Genomic DNA, 16,175 nt, shown 5'->3' with positions numbered 1-16,175 from the left:
TATTTGCTTATTTTCTAAGGCCCCTTTTCTTTAAAAGAACTCTGTATGTAGTGTCCAGAGGTGTACATAAATAATACAAGGAAAAAAGGAATTGCTCCATCAGGGGACATGTGGAGAGAGGAGTGTGTGGTAGAGTGATGGAAAGCCTGCCCAAACAACATCCCTTCCCCAGCCACCACCCAACTCTGAAAACCTTTGAGGTACCAATGACAAACTTCCAGTCCATAGTTTGAAAACTCTAGCAGATTGTTACAATTTTTCTACCACCTTCAGAAGCCCTGGTTTATCCCTACTGTGAGCTGTGGTTTTTATCCTTGCTCCCTTCCATTTTGCATTGACCATGCTACTACCTGCACGAGGAGGAACGGGCAATATATTTTTAGATTCAAGACCTGGTATAAAACCTTCACCTAGTATTTCATTTGGTGAAAATTTCTCGATGATGATCGTTGGGGCTGGGATCTCCAGAAACTTCTTAGAGGAGGTGATCCCTGAGTTGGGCCTGGCAAGAGAGAGAGGATTTGAATTGGCAAGCAGGAGGTCATTAGCCCCTATCATTGGGGACTGTGCAGTAATGACAGGCAGAGGAGGGCAAGCAGTGGGAAGTCACGAGAAGTTTTGAAAGACAGAGAGAGCTGGTAGGTGCAGGGTGGGCTGAGGTGGGCGACCTGAGACAGGACATGTGAGTGTAATAGCCCAGCTGTGACCTCAGACAGCCTAAAACCAGAAACAGAAATTATCATGGCACATTTTAAATTAATTCCCTAGTGTAGCCTCTTCAGAAAGATATTTCAGGAAGATAATTGGAATTGGCTGGTTTCCAGGTATCTTAATTTCAAGTCCCAAACAAAACATGGGCAACCTCCAAAGCAAAACTTTTCCTGACATTTCCGAGGCCACATCCCACAGCCGCTATTCGCAGCTCAAGCCTACACCCTTTTTCAGATCCAGGTGAGAAAATGATGATTGCTCTAAAGGTAGAACACTCTCTACGAAGCAGTTGCTCTGGTTTGGCCGTTGGCACCAGCTAGCTGGCTGTTGGTGGGAGCATCCTGCCCTCTGCTGGATTTGGCAGGAAAAATGAATTTGCATTGCCTGCTAAAGAATTAATGAAGGTTGAAAGTTTGGGGTTTTATCTGAAAATAAATATTTGCTTGCATGTCGATGAGGTCTAATTAATCAAGGAGTGCATCCCCTGATGACATGTGGCTTTCTTAGAAGACTTCCAGGTATCCAGGAAAAAAAATAAATCTTTGTGTATCATATGTATACATCTTGCTCAGTAAATAGGAGTGCAATGTTGGCAGTTTTAAAGAAATGTAAAGAATCAAAGCTGCATCTCTAATAATTTTTAAAGTATTCACATGGTATATGACAGGAAGAACTTTGGGAGAACCGTCAGACTGCCCGGATTTATATATTAATTCTGCAAGTTACTAAATCTATCTGAGACTCAATTTCTTCTGTAAGGTACATATCCACCTTAAAACGTTGTTGTGAGGATCAGATGAGCTAACGAGGAATGAGAAAGCACTTCGCTGTGCCCACTGAAAGTATGAGGTCTTAAATATACGTGCTTTGCACAGGTTCACACAAGAGTACACGCACACACACACACACACACACACACACACACACACACAGTAGAGGCACACCGCAGTGATATTGCAGGGTTGGTTCCAGACCACTGCAATAAAGCAAATATCACAATCAGTTGAGTCACACAGACTTTTTGGTTTCCCAGTGCATATAAAAGTTATGTTTATACTGTAGTCTATTAACTATGCAATAGCATTATGTCCAAAAAAATGTACATACCTAAATTATAAACTATTGCTAAAAAATGCTAACCATTGTCTGAGCCTTCAGCGAGTCAATCTTTTTGCTGGTGGGGGGTCTTGTCTTGATGTTGACGGCTGCTGACTGATCAGGGTGGGTGGTGGCTGAAGGTTGTGGTGACTGTGTCAATTTCTTAAAATAGGGCAACAATGAGGTTTGCTTCCTCGGTTGATTCTTCCTTCCATGAATGATTTCTCTGTAGCCTGCAATGCTGTTTAATAACATTTTACCCACAGTAGAACTTATTTCAAAATTAGAGTCAATCCTCTCAAACCCTGCCAACCGCTTTATCAACTAAGTTTACGTAAAACAGAACACACAAGAGTTCACACAAACGTACAAACCAACATTGTTCAATTATTGACTTCCTGAAATGTATTTGGGTAAAACTAGAAAACAGATCATCGATATTTCAAATCCAGAGAGTGAAAAGAAAGCAGGATGCCCTGCAAATAATTTTTATAAAAAGCTCTAGAGACAGAACGTTTTTACTAAGTAGTATTTATCTTCAACTGCCTATCACTATGTTCTGTACAACCTATAAGAACATCTGCTTTTCTCACTTTCATGAAGAGAAAAATGGCAAAAATGAATTTGAAGAATAATCTTTTGCAGAAATATAATCCCTCCCTTTTCTCCTTTCCTCTTTTTCCTTGGGCCCTTCCCTATCCTTCTCTTCCATTTGTTTGATTTGAAACCAGAAATAAGTAGCTTCAGCTAGTATTGTCACTGCTGTCAATGGTTAGCTATTTCTCATCCCCTGTAGAAATTCCTTAAGTATGTCGTTTTCTCTTCAGTGTTATGATTATAATTGGAGTAGAGTATGGTCCTGGCTCATTTAAAGGGTAAAAAGCTGAATGACAATGGTGTTGATGTTACTGTAGTAGCTTTTTTTTTTTTTTTTTTTTTGCGGTATGCGGGCCTCTCACTGTTGTGGCCTCTCCCGTTGTGGAGCACAGGCTCCGGACGCGCAGGCTCAGCGGCCATGGCTCACGGGCCCAGCCGCTCCGCGGCATGTGAGATCTTCCCGGACAGGGGCACGAACCCGTGTCCCCTGCCTCGGCAGGCGGACTCTCAACCACTGCACCACCAGGGAAGCCCTGTAGTAGCTTTTTAATTAAAAAATAATTGTTTTTTATTTAATCGATGTTATTCTCTTTATTAGCAGCTCTGCATGATAAAGGGTTTTTAAACATCCCATTTGTGCTTTCACTTGAAGAGTAAACCCAAATTTAATTGATCACCTTGCCAGCCTCAGTAAGTGCTATTTTGATGTTTTGTAGGAAATTCTACTTCAACAACGATTTAGTACTAGTTGCTGAACATATGCAGAAATATCTCTGTATATGAGATATTCATGAGATATGCAGGCTTTAGTTACTTACTTATATAACTAAATACGTGATAAGCTAGTGGTGTGGAAAATGGGGAAGAAATAACTAGAAGATATCACTGGATCTTAAAATTGAACAATTTTCCAGGTGGGCAGAGTGAATATATGCATGTGTTAGAGTGGGTGAAGAGCAGCCTTCAAGAGAGAGAGTTCCAGGTAAGTAAGATATAGTGAAAATTATGAAAATCTGTGCAAATAATGGGGAGATGAGGCTGAGGCTGGACTGGTAGTTTGGGGCCCAATGCAGAGGCTATTAAACTAATAAGATATAGAGTTTGAATTTCACTGGGTATGTGTGTAAACTAATACACTTGAGTGACGAATTAATATTATACCCCTGTGATTATTGTTTAGTCAGGGAAGTGTTTATGAGGGAGGGTTGGGTTTGAAGTTGGGTTTTAAGTAGTGTTATAATTCCCTCTGCCTTTCAAACTACGTGTAAGTTGCTGAATGAGGACTGCAACAACCTCTAAGTTGGGTTAGTGAGTGAGTCTCAGAACAGACTAGAATCCTTATATTGGATCTTTAAAACACAACAGCTTAAATCCCTTTTGAATCATCAGAAAGTCACACATTTTTAAAAAGCAGCCTCTGTGGTCCAGTTAGTCTTAGATAACCATGTACCTTAAAATATCTAGAGTCCATTGCCTAAGGAGAAGTATTTACAAATGTCATAAGTCACTTTCTATGTCTGACCTGCCGTTTTGTCACATAAAATAAAAAAGAGACCAGAAAAAGACCCATGGATAAAGGCTCTCCACTTCACCAAATATGCTCGCTCATCTGATTAATCATTTTTAAAAGTCAAATTATTTATATAAGCTGCTTGGAATGATATTACTGATATTAAACTTTCTTGTCTGCCTACAGTAATTCCACAAACATTGCAAGAGACACGTTGCTCACAATAAAGCTTTGTTTGTGGCATCTTAACGAAAGCACTTTGAACTGATATTCCCCGATCCCTATCATCATAATGAGATTTACATTTAAGTTAAGAAATTTTTCTTTTGTGTGTTTGCTCAGCACTTAGCACATTATAGGCATTCTGAAGGATGGCACACGCCATTAAACAATTTGGGCAAAAATAAAGTGTAAATAAGTGTGATAAGAAGTGTAGCCAGGTTCTTAGTGCCCTCATCGTACAAACAAGAGGCCATAGACTAGCATAGGAGCCTGGAGGAGCACAGATGTTGGCTGTCTTGCTTGTTTCTCTACCGCCAGTGCCCTGCACATAGTAGGTACTCATTAAATATCTGTGGTCTAATGAAACAATGAATAGACTCTCTTTCCTCATGACCTTGCTTGCAGTCGTTACCTTAAGGGCATAATAAAGTAGTAATTGCTCCATGACTGCTTGGTCTTATGAGTTAATGTTTGCAAAGCACTTTGAACTTCTTGGGAAAAAGAATGGTGTTTTTTTTGGCACCATTTCATGTTTGCAGTGGCACACAAATTATTCCTCCTCCTCTTCCTCCAGCTGCCCACACTGTGCCCTCCCCCAGCTCTGTGCTGCACCAGGATCTCCCAGAAGGCAGCCACACCGCTCTCACTGCCTTCTCGCAGCTGTTACCTCCAGCCCTGCAGGACAGGTAAGGACAGAGCAAATGCCAGAAAGATTTCTTTAAGACCTTGCAAGAGACTCTGGAAATATGGAATTTGGGTTGATTTTAATAATACTTAGAGCAACTGGTGTATAGAGGGATGCAGATTCTTGGTCGGCCGTGGAAGAAGCTATTGGGACAGGCAGGTTGATCTGTGAGGATACATCAAACTAGATCCTGAAGGGGAGATAGAGGGTGTCAGAGAGGCAACTGGGAGCATGTGCCAAAGCAGCTGGTTTCTAAAGTGTATATGATTTTAGACACACAATACAGAACCTTGACTAGTAACTGGCAGAAAGTACTAGAGTTGTTTTAAAAGGGACTCAATAAGACAAGATGTGTTTCTTTTACATGGGTAAAATTTTCAACTGTTATGATTACTTTCCCTATAATTTAAAAAAATATTTGATGATGAAAAAAAGAGATTCTATCTCACAATAGATAATCATAGGCTGCAATGTTTTCCAATGTGTTTATTGCTATAAAAATTGCCTTGATTTTTAGAAACTCAATAATTAAACAGTTCAAATGTGATTTGGGAAACAAAAGCTGTTTTCTATTAAGAGTGGTTGTCCTTTATGAAGAAATTCTAGAAGAAGAGGTTTTTTTTTTTCTTTTTCAGGTTACAATATATGAACTTTCAACTGATCACACACAATGCATATCTCAAGGTAATTCCGGGAAAGCCGGTTACAGGTGCAGAATAACTAGAATGACTATATCAGGGGCAGATCTTGCCTTAAAGGCAGGAACAGATCCTATTTTCCACAACTTTAAAATGACTTGTTTTCCAAACCAAATCATGATGTTTTCTCTGTGTGTGGAAAATTTTCCATGATGCATATTTATATGTTAGCTGCTGTATGCGTGAAAATTTGCTCTCTCTAGAAATTGTTTCTAGGGACTGGAAATGAATGTTATGGGGATAAAAGCTAACATGGTTTTCTATTGAAAAGATAGACCGTGTAAATGATGCCTGCTTTGCTTTAAAGGGAAAACTCAGGTAAGCATGGTTTAGTTGAACAGCATGAAGTCAACCACAAGTCTCAAATTTTGTTCAGAATAAATTATGGAAGTACCTTCCAATTAAACTGCAATCATTATTAATCTGAAAACAAAAGCAAGGAGAATAAAATTTGTAGTTAGTTTACAGTAAGTAGTATTTGAAACTCTGAAAGTTTAGCATCCCCATAAAAGCTACATGTGAAACATTGAGATGGGAATGACTCCAGATAAGAAATGGTTTCTTTCTCCACTTAATTCATTATAGAATGAAGAACCCTGATTTTCCATTTGTACAGGGCTAAAGGATCACATAAGCATTACTGAATTTTTGTTGTTTCCCTCTGTCTTTTTTTTTTTTACATCTTTATTGGAGTATAATTGCTTTACAATGGTGTGTTACTTTCTGCTTTATAACAAAGTGAATCAGTTATACATATACATATGTTCCCATATCTCTTCCCTCTTGCATCTCCCTCCCTCCCACCCTCCCTATCCCACCCCTCTAGATGGTCACAAAGCACCAAGCTGATCTCCCTGTGCTATGCGGCTGCTTCCCACTAGCTATTTACCTTACGTTTGGTAGTGTATATATGTCCATGCCTCTCTCTCGCTTTGTCACAGTTTACCCTTCCCTCTCCCCATATCCTCAAGTCCATTCTCTAGGAGGTCTGTGTCTTTATTCCTGTCTTACCCCTAGGTTCTTCATGACATTTTGTTTTCTTAAATTCCATATATATGTGTTAGCATAACGGTATTTGTCTTTCTCTTTCTGACTTACTTCACTCTGTATGACAGACTCTAGGTCTATCCACCTCATTACAAATAGCTCAATTTCGTTTCTTTTTATGGCTGAGTAATATTCCATTGTATATATGTTCCACATCTTTATCCATTCATCTGATGATGGACACTTAGGTTGTTTCCATCTCCGGGCTATTGTAAATAGAGCTGCAATGAACATTTTGGTACATGACTCTTTTTGAATTATGGTTTTCTCAGGGCATATGCCCAGTAGTGGGATGGCTGGGTCATATGGTAGTTCTATTTGTAGGTTTTCAAGGAACCTCCATACTGTTCTCCACAGTGGCTGTATCAATTTACATTCCCACCAACAGTGCAAGAGGGTTCCCTTTTCTCCACACTCTCTCCAGCATTTATTGTTTCTAGATTTTTTGATGATGGCCATTCTGACTAGTGTGAGATAATATCTCATTGTAGTTTTGATTTGCATTTCTCTAATGATTAATGAAGTTGAGCATTCTTTCATGTGTTTGTTGGCAGTCTGTATATCTTCTTTGGAGAAATGTCTATTTAGGTCTTCTGCCCATTTTTGGATTGGGTTGTTTGTTTTTTGGTTATTGAGCTGCATGAGCTGCTTTTAAATTTTGGAGATCAATCCTTTGTCAGTTGCTTCACTTGCAAATATTTTCTCCCATTCTGAGGCTTGTCTTTTGGTCTTGTTTATGGTTTCCTTTGCTGTGCAAAGGCTTTGAAGTTTCATTAGGTACCATTTGTTTATTTTTGTTTTTATTTCCATTTCTCTAGGAGATGGGTCAAAAAGGATCTTGCTGTGATTTATGTCATAGAGTGTTCTGCCTATGTTTTCCTCTAAGAGTTTGACAGTTTCTGGCCTTACATTTAGGTCTTTAATCCATTTTGAACTTATTTTTGTGTATGGTGTTAGGGAGTGATCTAATCTCATACTTTTACATGTACCTGTCCAGTTTTCCCAGCACCACTTATTGAAGAGGCTGTCCTTTCTCCACTCTACATTCCTGCCTCCTTTGTCAAAGATAAGGTGACCATATGTGCGTGGGTTTATCTCTGGGCTTTCTATCCTGTTCCATTGATCTATCTTTCTGTTTTTGTGCCAGTACCATACTGTCTTGATTACTGAAGCTTTGTAGTATAGTCTGAAGTCAGGGAGCCTGATTCCTCCAGCTCCGTTTTTCATTCTCAAGATTGCTTTGGCTATTTGGGGTCTTTTGTGTTTCCATAGAAATTGTGAAATTTTTTGTTCTACTTCTGTGAAAAATACCAACGGTAGTTTGATAGGGATTGCATTGAATCTGTAGATTGCTTTGGGTTGTAGAGTCACTTTCACAATGTTGATTCTTCCAATCCAAGAACATGGTATATCTCTCCATCTATTTGTATCATCTTTAATTTCTTTCATCAGTGTCTTATAATTTTCTGCATACAGGTCTTTTGTCTCCTTAGGTAGGTTTATTCCTAGATATTTTATTCTTTTTGTTGCAATGGTAAATGGGAGTGTTTTCTTGATTTCACTTTCAGATTTTTCATCATTATTGTATAGGAATGCCAGAGATTTCTGTGCATTAATTTTGTATCCTGCTACTTTACCAAATTCATTGATTAGCTCTAGCAGTTTTCTGGTAGCATCTTTAGGATTCTCTAAGTATAGTATCATGTCACCTTCCAACAGTGACAGCTTTACTTCTTCTTTTCCGATTTGGATTCCTTTTATTTCCTTTTCCTCTCTGATTGCTGTGGCTAAAACTTCCAAAACTATGTTGAATAAGAGTGGTGAGAGTGGGCAAGCTTGTCTTGTTCCTGATCTTAGTGGAAATGCTTTCAGTTTTTCACCATTGAGGACAATGTTGGCTGTGGGTTTGTCATATATGGCCTTTATTATGTTGAGGAAAGTTCCCTCTATGCCTACTTTCTGCAGGGTTATTATCATAAATGGGTGTTGAATTTTGTCAAAAGCTTTCTCTGCATCTATTGAGATGATCCTATGGTTTTTCTCCTTCAATTTGTTAATAGGGTTTATCACATTGATTGTTTTGCATATATTGAAGAATCCTTGCATTCCTGGAATAAACCCCACTTGATCATGGTGTATGATCCATTTAATATGCTGTTGGATTCTGTTTGCTAGTTTTTTTTTTTTTTTTTTTTTGGCAGTACGCAGGCCTCTCACTGTTGTGGCCTCTCCCATTGAGGAGCACACGCTCTGGACGCACAGGCTCAGCGGCCATGGCTCATGGGCCCAGCTGCTCTGCGGCATGTGGGATCTTCCCGGACTGGGGCATGAACCCGTGTCCCCTGCATCGGCAGGCGGACTCTCAACCACTGCGCCACCAGGAAAGCCTTGTTTGCTAGTATTTTGTTGAGGATTTTTGCATCTTTGTCCATCAGTGATATTGGCCTGTAGTTTTCTTTCTATGTGACATCCTTGTCTGGTCTTGGTATCAAGCTGATGGTGGCCTCATAGAATGAGTTTGAGAGTGTTCCTCCCTCTGCTATATTTTGGAAGAGTTTGAGAAGGATAGGTGTTAGCTCTTCTCTAAATGTTTGATAGAATTCACCTGTGAAGCCATCTGGTCCTGGGCTTTTATTTGTTGGAAGATTTTTAATCACAATTTCAATATCAGTGCTTGTGATTGGTCTGTACATATTTTCTATTTCTTCCTGATTCAGTTTTGGCAGGTTGTGCATTTCTAAGAATTTGTCCATTTCTTCCAGGTTGCCCATTTTATTGGCATAGAGTTGCTTGTAGTAATCTCTCATGATCTTTTGTATTTCTGCAGTGTCAGTTGTTACTTCTTTTTCATTTCTAGTTCTATTGATTTGAGTCTTCTCCCTTTTTTTCTTGATGAGTCTGGCTAATAGTTTATCAATTTTGTTTATCTTCTCAAAGAACCAGCTTTTAGTTTTATTGATCTTTGCTATCGTTTCCTTCATTTCTTTTTCATTTATTTCTGATCTGATTTTTATGATTTCTTTCCTTTGCTAACTTTGAGGTATTTTTGTTCTTCTTTCTCTAATTGCTTTAGGTGCAAGGTTAGGTTGTTTATTCGAGATGTTTCCTGTTTCTTAAGGTAGGATTGTATTGCCATAAACTTCCCTCTTAGAACTACTTTTGCTGCATCCCATAGATTTTGGGTTGTTGCGTCTCCATTATCATTTGTTTCTAGGTATTTTTTTTATTTCCTCTTTGATTTCTTCAGTGATCACTTCATTATTAAGTAGTGTATTGTTTAGCCTCCATGTGTTTGTATTTGTTACAGATCTTTTCCTGTAATTGATATCTAGTCTCATAGTGTTGTGGTTGGAAAAGATACTTGAAGCAATTTCAATTTTCTTAAATTTACCAAGGCTTGACTTGTGACCCAAGATATGATCTATCCTGGAGAATGTTCCATGAGCACTTGAGAAAAATGTGTATTCTGTTGTTTTTGGATGGAATGTCCTACAAATATCAATTAAGTCCATCTTGTTTAATGTATCATTTAAGGCTTGTGTTTCCTTATTTATTTTCATTTTGGATGATCTGTCCATTGGTGAAAGTGGGGTGTTAAAGTCCCCTACTATGAATGTGTTACTGTCGATTTCCCCTTTCACGACTGTTAGTATTTGCCTTATGTATTGAGGTGCTCCTATGTTGGGTGCATAAATATTTACAATTGTTATAACTTCTTCTTGGATCGATCCCTTGATCATTATGTAGTGTCCTTCTTTGTCTCTTGTAATAGTCTTTATTTTAAAGTCTATTTTGTCTGATATGAGAATTGCTACTCCAGCTTTCTTTTGGTTTCCATTTGCATGAAATATCTTTTTCCATCCCCTTACTTTCATTCTGTATGTGTCTCTAGGTCTGAAGTGGGTCTCTTGTAGACAGCAAATATATGGGTCTTGTTTTTGTATCCATTCAGCCAATCTGTGTCTTTTGGTGGGAGCATTTAGTCCATTTACATTTAAGGTAATTATCGATATGTATGTTCCTATTCCCATTTTCTTAATTGTTTTGGGTTCATTGTTGTAGGTCTTTTCCTTCTCTTGTGTTTCTTGCCTAGAGAAGTTCCTTTAGCAGTTGTTGTAAAGCTGGTTTGGTGATGCTGAACTCTCTCAGCTTTTGCTTGTCTGTAAAGGTTTTAATTTCTCCATCAAATCTGAATGAGATCCTTGCTTTGTTGCAGGTTTTTCTCCTTCATCACTTTAAATATGTCCTGCCAGTCCTTTCTGGCTTGCAGAGTTTCTGCTGAAAGATCAGCTGTTAACCTTATGGGGATTTCCTTGGGTGTTATTTGTTGTTTTTCCCTTGCTGCTTTTAATATGTTTTCTTTGTATTTAATTTTTGACAGTTTGATTAATATGTGTCTTGGCGTATTTATCCTTGGATTTATCCTGTATGGGACTCTCTGTGCTTCCTGGACTTGATTAACTATTTCCTTTCCCATATTAGGGAAGTTATCAACTATAATCTCTTCAAATATTTTCTCAGTCCCTTTCTTTTTCTCTTCTTCTTCTGGAACCCCTATAATTCGAATGTTGGTGCGTTTAATGTTGTCCCAGAGGTCTCTGAGACTGTTTTCAGTTCTTTTCATTCTTTTTTCTTTATTCTGCTCTGCAGTAGTTATTTCCACTATTTTATCTTCCAGGTCACTTATTCGTTCTTCTGTCTCACTTATTCTGCTATTGATCCCATCTAGAGTATTTTTAATTTCATTTATTGTGTTGTTCATCGTTGTTTGTTTCATCTTTAGTTCTTCTAGGTCCTTGTTAAATGTTTCTTGCATTTTGTCTATTCTATTCCCAAGATTTTGGATCATCTTTACTATCATTATTCTGAATTCTTTTTCAGGTAGACTCCCTATTTCCTCTTCATTTGTTAGGTCCAGTGGGTTTTTACCTTGCTCCATCTGCTGTTTGTTTTTCTGTCTTCTCATTTTGCTTATCTTACTGTGTTTGGGGTCTCCTTTTTGCAGGCTGCAGGTTCGTAGTTCCCGTTGTGTTTGGTGTCTGTCCCCAGTGGCTAAGGTTGGTTCAGTGGGTTGTGTAGGCTTCCTGGTGGAGGGGACTAGTGTCTGTGTTCTGGTGGATGAGGCTGGATCTTGTCTTTCTGGTGGGCAGGTCCACGTCTGGTGCTGTGTTTTGGGGTGTCTGTGGACTTACTATGATTTTAGGCAGCCTCTCTGCTAATGGGTGTTGTTGTGTTCCTGTCTTGCTGGTTGTTTGGCATAGGGTGTCCAGCACTGTAGCTTGCTGGTCGTTGAGTGAAGCTGGGTGCTGGTGTTGAGATGGAGATCTCTGGGAGATTTTCACCATTTGATATTATGTGGAGCTCAGAGGTCTCTTGTAGACCAGTGTCCTGAAGTTGGCTCTCCCACCTCAGAGGCACAGCACTGACTCCTGGCTGCAGCACCAAGAGCCTTTCATCAACACAGCTCAGGATAACAGGGAGAAAAAGTAGAAAGAAAGAATTAGTAGAAGTATAAAGAAAGAAAGAAAGAAGGAAGGAAAGAAAGAAGGGAGGGAGGGAGGAAGGAAGGAAGGAGGGAAAGAAGAAAAAAAGAAAGAAGATAAAGTAAAATAAAATAAAGATAAAATATAATAAAGTTATTAAAATAAAGAAGTAATTATTTAGAAAAAAATTAAAAAAAAAAAAACTAAAAACGGACAGGTAGAACCCTAGGACAAATGGTGGAAGCAAAGCTATACAGACAAAATCTCACAGAGAAGCATACAAATACACACTCACAAAAAGAGGAAAAGGGGAAAAAAATCATAAATCTTGCTCTCAAAGTCCACCTCCTCAATTTGGGATGACTCGTTGTCTATTCATGTATTCCACAGATGCAGGGTACATTAAGTTGATTGTGGAGCTTTAATCGGCTGCTTCTGAGGCTGCTGGGAGAGATTTCCCTTTCTCTTCTTTGTTCGCACAGCTCCCAGGGGCTCAGCTTTGGATTTGGCCCCGCCTCTGCGTGTACGTCGCCGGAGGGCGTCTGTTTTTCGCTCAGACAGGACGGGGTTAAAGGAGCCGCTGTTTCGGGGGCTGTGGCTCACTCAGGCCGGCGTGGGGCGGGGGGGGATGGAGGGGCACGGAGTGCGGGGGCGGGCCTGCGGCGGCAGAGGCCTGTGACGTTGCAGCAGCCTGAGGCGCGCCGTGCGTTCTCCCGGGGAAGTTGTCCCTGGATCCCGGGACCCTGGCAGTGGCGGGCTGCACAGGCTCCCCGGAAGAGGGGTGTGGATAGTGACCTGTGCTCGCACGCAGGCTTCTTGGCGGCGGCAGCAGCAGCAGCAGCCTTAGCGTCTCATTCCCGTCTCTGGGGTCCGCGCTTTTAGCCGCGGCTCGCGCCCGTCTCTGGAGCTCCTTTAAGCAGCGCTCTTAATCCCCTCTCCTCGCGCACCAGGAAACAAAGAGGGAAGAAAAAGTCTCTTGCCTCTTCGGCAAGCCCAGACTTTTCCCCGGACTCCCTCCCGGCTAGCCGTGGCGCATTAACCCCCTGCAGGCTGTGTTCACGCCGCCAACCCCAGTCCTCTCCCTGCCTCTGACCGAATCCCGAGCCTTAACTCCCAGCCCTGCCCGCCCCGACGGGTGAGCAGACAAGCCTCTCTGGGCTGCTGAGTGCCGGTCGGCCCTGATCCTCTGTGCGGGAATCTCTCCGCTTTGCCCTCCGCACCCATGTTGCTGCGCTCTCCTCCGCGGCTCCGAAGCTTTCCCCCTCCGCCACCCGCAGTCTCCGCCCGCGAAGGGGCTTCCTACCTTTTCTCCTTCACAGCTCCCTCCCACTGGTGGAGGTCCCGTCCCTATCCTTTTGTCTCTGTTTATTCTTTTTTCTTTTGCCTTACCCACGTACGTGGGGGGTTTCTTGCCTTTGGGAGGTCTGAGGTCTTCTGCCAGCGTTCAGTAGGTGTTCTGTAGGAGTTGTTCCACGTGTAGATGTATTTCTGGTGTATCTGTGGGGAGGAAGGTGATCTCCGCGTCTTACTCTTCCGCCATCTTCCCGGAACGCTCCCTCAGTCTTTGTAAGGTATTTGATACTAAGCAGTTTGTCCATGTCCTGGAATAAATAGATGGGAACCCCCTTCAGGAAAGATGAGGAGGTTAGCATGAGTTAGGGTGAGATCAAATTTCCTTTTCAGAATGTCAGTGTCTTGTTGCATTGCAGGGGGCTGTAAATTCATCTGCAGCCGACTAGAGGACACCTCATACGCTCTGGTGTTGAGACCAGGAGGGATCTCTGACTGAGATTTGCCAATAAACTTCTATGGTAAGTTTGACTTTGAAATATGCGGTTGATTCTCATTATGTTCTTGTTTTTGATATGGGGGAGGGGAGGAAGCAAACGAGTTTTAATGAAGTGTTTTTTAATAAGATAAATAAAATATTGACGGAATTATTATTGGGATTTCCTTATTCAAGTGTTTAATGAGTAAGCTGGTTGGCTCTTTCTGGTTTATTTCCTAAATATTTTGGACTTCTTGTTTTTACTAGGTCTCTCGTTTTTGTTGATATTCTCGTTACTATGTCTCTGCTACTTTTTCTGATAGCATATGGTCAGCAGATTTGATGACAGGGTGTCTTCTATCAAGGCAAAGGTTGAATTTGTAATATCCAGACAACTTTTGGTAATAGTTAGAAAGGTCCAATAAAAACAGGAGTGTGACATTACTGCAAGAAGGAAAAAATAGAAGAGGCTGATTTAGAAAGTTGAAGGTTCTTATTAAGAGAAAAGAAAAGAGGGAATTGGTAAGAAGCCAGGTTTAAATTGGCTGAGTGCTAGAGCTCAAACACAATATTCTAATGATGAAGACAGGGTAAGGCAGCTAATGGAAATTTACGGTGTGTGTGCGTGCGTGTGTGTGTGTGTGTGTGTGTGTGTGTGTGTGTGTGTGTAAGAGACAGAAGACTTGCTTATTTTCTTATCTATATCCACACTAGCCTTTCTGAGGAGAGGGACTCTGTTTTTAGCTCTGTACAATCTGCAAAGAATGACAATTAAAAAACATTTATTGATCACAAAAGGTATTTCTTTTTGTAGCTGCTACAAAAAAAAGGTCCACAAACTAGTTGCTTTTATGTGCTTTCTGTGAGACAGGGCTGAAGAAGGTAATCAGAGCTCAGGCAGAGGCAGCTGGAACTTAATCAAATAAGTTGCAGCCAAAAGGCGAGCTGTGAGCAGCAGATCACAGAGTATTCCCTCAAATCCCTGTCAGGGTGGTCACGCTTTTAGGTTAGACCACCACAGGTCAGGACATTGTCTCCAAGAAAGCTTTGTTAAAGGACACTTTTGGTGTCAAAGAAGAAAGACACAGGGCAGTGGATCTCAAACTTATAAAAATGAAAAGTGTTCAAGGACTAGTTCCGGGTTGTCACTTCTAGTGATTCAGATTCAGGAAGTCATCAGTTGGAGTGGGACAGATATCCCTGGGAATCTTTACTTTGTAAAAGATGTAGATGTTGGAGGACGTCACTTTTGAGAAAAAAGTGTCAGGCCTCTCTAGCTTGTTGATCTCATCGCAGGACTGTTGGTTCAGAACCCACCAGCTGCCCGGTTCTGAGAGGGACTGAGCAGCTTGGATGAAGAAGTAATTCATGCCTGTGCCCCGCAGACCAGGGTTTGAATCCCCTGTGGCTTTGCGCAAAGTGTTTTCCTTCTCTGAAATTCAGGTTCCTCCTTTTAGAAAGACGAGAACCCTATTGTCTACCTCATGGATTTAAAGAAATAATGCAAAAAAGCACTTAGCAGAGTGACTGGCACATAACAAGGCAATCAGTAAACGTTACTTCTTGTGGTGGGGAGAGAAGGAGATGTCAATAAGTCCTCTGAGGCCAGGAAAATGGTGTGCAGCAGACAGAGCAAGGCAGGACCAACCAGGAGGCTAGTTCTAAAGATAGATGAGATCCTAGACCGGAAGATGAATAAACATGAGCTTGGGAGACAAAATTTCTCACCATTACAAATGTTTCCCAAGAATGGTAATGAACAACCCAGATGGCACAGTTAATTGGAATTATAATTGATCCCCAAAAAGTATTTAAGTCAATAGTTTAATTGATTGTCCTCGGGAAAACCATTATAAGAACGTCTAAAAGGGAACAGAATGAAATGCATCAAATTCAGTGATTTGCTCATCTCTGCCGCCCACCCTACATAGAAGGATTAATGAATGAAGAGAAAAATGGTCAAAGGGAGGAAGGGAACAGGGACCGCAAATCAAATAGACTGTCATTAAATGAAATCCTTTTCTGGTAATTCATTGGTATGTCAGGTGGTACCGAACTGGCTGGCTTGCTTGCATGTGGCTGCTGCCAGGTACTCTCCCAAGATGACGCATGAAGAATAGAGGAAATGGGACTGATACCTTTCTTAAAAGACAAAGATGAAATTTATCAGCACTTGAATGTATGCTATGGCCGAACCAGCCAACAAGTTAGTAGATGAGGGATATGGACAGGTGGGGGTGAGGTAGGGTCTGACTGTCTGTAGGCAAATCTTTTAGCTCTTTGGGCCTTACTTTCCTCTCTAAATGCCCTTCTAGGCCTGATACACTGTGATAAGGCATAGATGGTGGGTCAGATC

General features: G+C 40.8%; 1 protein-coding gene across 4 annotated transcripts in view; it reads left to right on the top strand.

Moving 5' to 3' along the window:
• The window catches only part of ACVR1C (activin A receptor type 1C), a 140,745-nt gene extending 125,770 nt beyond the window's left edge, over positions 1-14,975 (top strand). For all 4 annotated transcript variants that reach the window (XM_082840904.1, XM_082840902.1, XM_082840906.1 and 1 more), the window contains one exon: positions 13,761-14,975. In XM_082840904.1, the coding sequence (XP_082697030.1) occupies positions 13,761-13,840 (80 nt within the window). In that variant the 3' untranslated portion in view covers positions 13,841-14,975. The remainder of the gene's footprint in view (positions 1-13,760) is intronic.
• Positions 14,976-16,175: the final 1,200 nt, after the last annotated feature.

Source organism: Leucopleurus acutus, assembly GCF_964270905.1.
Source record: "Leucopleurus acutus genome assembly, chromosome: 6".
In the NCBI taxonomy this organism is placed as follows: Eukaryota; Metazoa; Chordata; class Mammalia; order Artiodactyla; family Delphinidae; genus Leucopleurus; species Leucopleurus acutus.
This window is presented reverse-complemented; position numbering and strand designations above follow the sequence as displayed.